General features: G+C 44.1%; 1 protein-coding gene across 2 annotated transcripts in view; it reads left to right on the forward strand.

Annotated features, from left to right (window-relative positions):
- The window catches only part of deaf1 (DEAF1 transcription factor), a 30,953-nt gene extending 25,129 nt beyond the window's left edge, over positions 1 to 5,824 (forward strand). For both annotated transcript variants that reach the window (XM_021598849.2, XM_021598850.2), the window contains exons 10-13: positions 3,579 to 3,847; positions 4,055 to 4,153; positions 4,627 to 4,716; positions 5,062 to 5,824. In XM_021598849.2, coding sequence (XP_021454524.1) covers positions 3,579 to 3,847; positions 4,055 to 4,153; positions 4,627 to 4,716; positions 5,062 to 5,166 — 563 coding nt within the window. In that variant the 3' untranslated portion in view covers positions 5,167 to 5,824. The remainder of the gene's footprint in view (positions 1 to 3,578; positions 3,848 to 4,054; positions 4,154 to 4,626; positions 4,717 to 5,061) is intronic.
- Positions 5,825 to 6,480: the final 656 nt, after the last annotated feature.

The raw sequence follows: 6,480 nt of genomic DNA on the forward strand, positions 1-6,480 counted from the left end.
CCTCATAATAACAAAGCGAAAAGTTTTTTAGAAATGTTTGCACGTTTATTAAATGGATACCTTATTTACAGATGAATTCAGACCCTTTGCTATGAGACTCGAAATTGAGCTCCGGTGCATCCTGTTTCCATTGATCATCCTTGAGATTTTTCTACAACTTGGAGTCCACCTGTGATAAATTCAATTGATTGGACATAATTTGGAAAGGCACACACCTGTCTATATAAGGTCCAACAGTTGACAGTGCATGTCAGAGCAAAAACCAAGCCATGAGGTTCAAGGAATTGTCTGTAGATCTCAGAGACAGGATTGTGTTGAGGCACAGATCTGGGGAAGGGTACCAAAAAATGTCTGCAGCATTGAAGATCTCCAAGGACACAGTTGTTCTTGAATGGAAGTAGTTTGGAACCACCAAGACTCTTCCTATAGCTGGCCGCCCGGCCGAATTGAGCAATCAATCAAGGAGAAGGGCCTTGGTTAGGGAGGTGACCTAGAACCTGATGGTCACTCTGACAGAGCTCTAGAAGGTCAGCCATCTCTGCAGCACTCCACCAATCAGGCCTTTATGGTAGAGTGGCCAAATGGAAGCCACTCTTCAGTAAAAGGCACATGACTGCCTGCTTGGCGTTTGGCAAAAAGCACCTGAAAGTCTCTCAGACCATGACAAACGAGATTATTGAGTCTGATGAAACCAAGATTGAACTATTTGGCCTGAATGCCAAGCGTCACATCTGGAGGAAACCTGGCACTATTCCTACGGTGAAGCATGGTAGTGGCAGCATCATGCGGTGGGGATGTTTTTCAGTGGCAGGGCCTGGGAGACTACACTGCATAGTGACACACAAAGTGCATTCGGAAAGAATCCAGACCCCTTGACTTTTTCCACATTTTGTTACATTACAGCCTTATTGTAAAATGGATTAAATAGTTTTTCCCCCTCATCAATCTACACACAATACTCCAAAATGACAAAGCAACAACAGGGTTTTAGAAATTTTGCAAATGTATAAATAAAATAAAAAATCACATTTACATAAGTATTCAGACTTTACTCAGTACTTTGTTGAAGCACCTTTGACAGGGATTACAGCCTTGAGTCTTCTTGGGTATGACGCTACAAGCTTCGCACATCTGTATTTAGGGAGTTTCTCATTCCTCTCTGCAGATCCTCTTGAGCTCTTTCAGGTTGGATGGGGAGCGTATGACTGCATGCAGGGTGCGTGTTCGTGTGTGTCTTGAGCCTCATCTCATGCTGTGTGTGTGTGTGTGTGTGTTAGGGCTCCTGTGATGTATGTGATGACGCTTGTCGCTCTCTGTCCTTCCATCTCCCTCTCTCCCACCGGAGTAGATGGGGCTTCTTTGTTTAGACTGTTGTTGCCCTTTTCTGTTCTGCTGTGCTCTCTGGTACCGTTGGAGGAAGATGAAAGCCCACTAGTGATTTATCTCTCCAACGGTGTGCTGCTTGGTGGAACCCTATGATTATTAAACCTTCCCTGAGCCACAGCCACAGACCAGTGGAGGCTCCTCAGAGGAGGAAGGGGAGGGCTATCCTCAGTGAATTTCATAAAAAATTGTAAAACATTAAAGTTAACCTTTTTAGATAAAACTAAACTAAATATAATCACGTGTCACCAAATACTTGTTATTTTGCAAAGAAGGTCTACAGTTGCCTCAAAAGCACTCTGTAGGGTAGCACATTGTGTAGCCGGAGGACATCTAGCTTCCATTCTCCTCTGGGTACATTGACTTCAATTCAAAACCTAGGAGGCTCATGGTTCTCGCCACCTTCCATAGTAATTATGACAACTTCTGGAGGACGTCCTCCAACCTATCAGAGCTCTTGCAGCATGAACTGACATTTTGTCCACCCAATTACAGGATCAGATAATTAATATAGTACTAAAAGCATAAGCTACAGCTAGATAGCACTGCAGTGCATAAAATGTGGTCAGTAGTTGACTCAAAGAGAGAGACAATAGATTAAGTTTTTAACAGATTAATTTATTTCAAAATGAAAGAGACGCAAGAGAGTGTATTTTTTTTCAGGGTCACTTACTTAGCTAGTAAATGCAGCTAGCTAGTTTAGCCTACTGATACACCCTGCTCAAAGAGAGGGATGCTATGTTAGCTAGCTGGCTATATTTTTCCAACACAACACTGGAACAGTCAAGGTAAGCTTTTGGTTTTACAAATGTATTGCCACCGTGGTCCGCTGGTGTAAATCTTACTGACTGTACACTGTAACCTTACTGCTTGATTCTATTGGGTTTACTAACATGTTTTTTAAAAATGTATCCTTTATTTAACTAGGTAAGTCAGTTAAGAACAAATTCTTATTTACATTGACGGCCTACACCGACCAAACCCGGATGACGCTAGGCCAATTGTGCGCCGACCTATGGGAATCCCAATCACGGCCGGATGTGATATAGCCTTGATTCAAACCAGGGTGTCTGTAGTGATACCTCAAGCACTTGGGAGCCCCGAGTGGCGCAGCGTTAGTTCTATTAGCTATGCTAACTATGATGTTACTTTAGCTAATATGGTGAGAACGATGTAGGCTGTTAGCGGTTTTCTTGGAAAGGTTTTGTCGCCTGGTCACATACAGCTGATGTGTTGTGCACTTAAGTCCAAAAGCGAAGGGAAGAGGTGAGAGGAGGAAAGTGCATAGACACGAGAAGGAATACAACGTGGCTGCTATGAAAGTGAACTGTGTTTAAGTGTGAACAGCGGTGTATTCATTCTGCCAATTCTGTTGAAAAACTTTTCTTAGACGGAAGCAAAGGGAACAAAACAGGGATAAACGTACCTGAATTTATCCAATAGAAACTTTGCAACTGTTGTACTTGTCTCTCGACCTGTCTGCACCTACGTTGTAAATGTTCATTCATATGCTAGGTTGTAGCAACCTCATGATGAGTATAGGGAACATTTGAGTATCATGAAGTAGTCTAAACCTGTCGCTGTTACATTGAGCTGGATGAATGGAATATGAATGACAGTCATCCAATATGCTGTAATAGAAATAAGGACATGCTCATGAATATTTTTTTTTGTCCTCATCTTAAAAGACACTGACCGCCACTGCCACAGACGTATCTCTCCTCCTCCATGATGCTTGGACAATGGGTGGGGCACGCAGGCTTATCTGGCCTAATTTTCTCCCTCGTTCCACCCACGTTTCCCCCCTTTTCCAGTCTTATTTTGGAAGCATAAAATAAGGAGTCATGTCAGGAGTTACTAGGTGTGGGGCAGCTTTTGTTGGGGTTGACATGATTTCAGAAGGTAGTTTTTGTCCTGTTTTTATTTTTATCTGGCTTACATATTAATTGGACGGGCCTAACATTCTTATCAATCGCTATTATCAAAAAATACACATTTAAATGCATATATTTGTTTTCTGTCAAACAATGTATTGATTGTTTGTATGAATACCAATGCCCTTATTGAAAGTATATTGGTTCATAATCCATATTCTACATTCCTTGCCTCAAATAATTAAGAAATGATTATTGAATACTCTCATTGTACGTTTGGAATGGAAAGGTTTAATCTAACCCCTCCCTCCTTCCCTACAGTGTTGACAGCTCTACCGGCACTGGCCATGGCCCCCCAGGCCAAGGTGGAGTCTCCATCCTCATCCCCGGGGCTGGTGAACGGGGGGCTGGAGGTGTCTGGAGTCAGGGAGGGCCAGAGGACATGGATTTACCTGGAGGAGACGGCCAACAGCCTGCTGAGCACGGTGCAGCAGCTCAAGGCACTGATCGACCAGGCCAAGCAGGCCTGCCACTGCCAGCCAGGCCATGATGCCTTCAGCCAGGACAAGATCCACGGCAGCAGGAAGGAGGTGAGGGGACTGGAGGAGAACCCTGGTGGTTAGTCCAGGGTCATGGTCATTATGGCACAATGTAGTGAAAAGTTTTCGCACTGTAGCATTTTCTTCTGTTTTGTGCCTATTGAACATGACCATGGGGAAATGCTGGGTGTCTTGAGGTGTTTAAAAAAAAATAAAGAATTTTAGTTTGACTTCTATTTGCGGTCTTCCCTCCTGCAGTGTACACTCACCCAGCCCTTCCAGAGTCAGATATCATTCCAGCACCCAGATGACCCAGAGGGGAAGAGAGGCTCAGAAATTACAGAGATCATTATCAAGGTACATGGAGAGACCTCTCACTCTCTTTCTCTCATTTTCCCTTTCTCTCTTTCTCTCTCTCTTTCTCTTGGCTGTGTTCCATTCAGTCCATTAAAGAGAAAAATACTATTTTATCCAGGTCTCCCCTTGGAGGATAAAACTGTTAGAGCTGGTTGAAATATCATGCCTGCTACTTCACACACATAAACAATATAGATACGAGAGAAACAAACAACCTTGAAGCCACATGACTTATCCCACCTGAGAGCATTTGTTAGATAGAATGGGGGAAAAGGGAAAATGTAACCCTGGTATCATATCAACAAAAAAGCCAGCGGTGACATTTTGTGCCTCTTGGTTCCCCTGGAGAAGCAAACCTCTTCTATCATGCTAAGTATGACCTGCGTTATCTGATTTCCAGTTCATTTTTAAATCAATTCTATCCCTTTTTTAGATTGTAATTTGATTCCATTCTGTGACTTTCTCTCCCACAGCAAATGTGCGTGAACTGTGGACGGGAGGCCATGAGCCAATGCACGGGATGCCACAAGGTCAACTACTGTTCCACCTTCTGTCAGAGAAAGGTAAGACTTAACCCTCTACAGACCGTGTCACTGAACTAAGTTGTCAGGGGTCGTGTCAGCTCGGCTTCATTTCGCCTAGCGTTCTGCAGGGCATAAAAGGTCTCTTAGGACCCATGAACATGTCATCAAGTCTGTTGATTGGATCACAGCCCACCACCCTCCCCACTACTGATCAGTGGTGGGGGTGTGATTCAATCAAACAGCCTACTCTTAGGAACCAAAAACAGGCAAAATGAGGGAAAAACATTACATTCTGAAATTGTGTCGAAAATTGAATCGCCCCCTCAACTCACCCGCCACTGACCACTTGTCTCAGTCCTTTAGTCTGCCTTATTCTTATTGCAGGACTGGAAGGAGCACCAGCACAACTGCTGCCAGACCAGTGGGACTGTGGCTGTCCAGGAGGAGGTGCCCATGTCAACCATAGACATGGACAAAGTCAAGGTCTAGCAGGTATAGACACTGAAAACAGATTCTGTAAAAACAGCAAAGTCCTCCTTTCAATACCTTGGAGACTTGAGCATGGCCTCTCATTCAGAACTCAGCCAGCTGGAATTTAAGTGCTGCTGCTGCTCTTTTGAATACATCAAAGATAGTTGTTAGACTTTGTCATGTCCCTAGAGCATGCATTTGATGATAGCTGGGATTTATTTTACACCAAACAGAGGTTTTGCAGTATGCTATTACATTGTCTCCTGTCTGAAGAAATAAATGTGAAGATTTTGACTCCTGAAAACACAACATTACACCCCGGGACCTCTGTCAATGTGTTTCCTCTAACAAATGCAGCTCAGAGGCCTGTGTGCTTCAGATGATCAAGTATTTGAAGAGTAGTGATTGCTTCCCTCAACCCACACTGGTGTCTAGTTAGATTTGTAAATGTATCGATTACTGAATGACTGTACGTTTCAAATGTAGTCCACTACCAGGGTTTAAAAACACAGAATGCCTGTTGCCGAAAAAAGACTTGCTCTAACAATACATTTATTTTATTTAACATGTTTTATGTATTACATTGGCTCTGTCCTACGTTGAATGGAGCAGGACAGGCTGGTAAACAACAGTAGGTTATACACTGCTCCAAAAAATAAAGGGAACACTTAAACAACACAATGTAACTCCAAGTCAATCAGACTTCTGTGAAATCAAACTGTCCACTTAGGAAGCAACACTGATTGACAATAAATTTCACATGCTGTTGTGCAAATGGAATAGACAACAGGTGGAAATTATAGGCAATTAGCAAGACACCCCCAATGAAGGAGTGGTTCTGCAGGTGGTGACCACAGACCACTTCTCAGTTCCTATGCTTCCTGGCTGATGTTTTGGTCACTTTTGAATGCTGCCGGTGCTTTCACTCTAGTGGTAGCATGAGACGGATTCTACAACCCACACAAGTGGCTCAGGTAGTGCAGCTCATCCAGGATGGAACATCAATGTGAGTTGTGGAAAGAAGGTTTGCTGTGTCTGTCAGCATAGTGTCCAGAGCATGGAGGCGCTACCAGGAGACAGGCCAGTACATCAGGAGACGTGGAGGAGGCCGTAGGAGGGCAACAACCCAGCAGCAGGACCGCTACCTCCGCCTTTGTGCAAGGAGGAGCAGGAGGAGCACTGCCAGAGCCCTGCAAAATGACCTCCAGCAGGCCACAAATGTGCATGTGTCTGCTCAAACGGTCAGAAACAGACTCCATGAGGGTGGTATGAGGGCCTGACATTCACAGGTGGGGGTTGTGCTTACAGCCCAACACCGTGCAGGACGTTTGG

The sequence above is a fragment of the Oncorhynchus mykiss genome, chromosome 30 (assembly GCF_013265735.2).
Source record: "Oncorhynchus mykiss isolate Arlee chromosome 30, USDA_OmykA_1.1, whole genome shotgun sequence".
NCBI classification, from domain to species: Eukaryota; Metazoa; Chordata; class Actinopteri; order Salmoniformes; family Salmonidae; genus Oncorhynchus; species Oncorhynchus mykiss.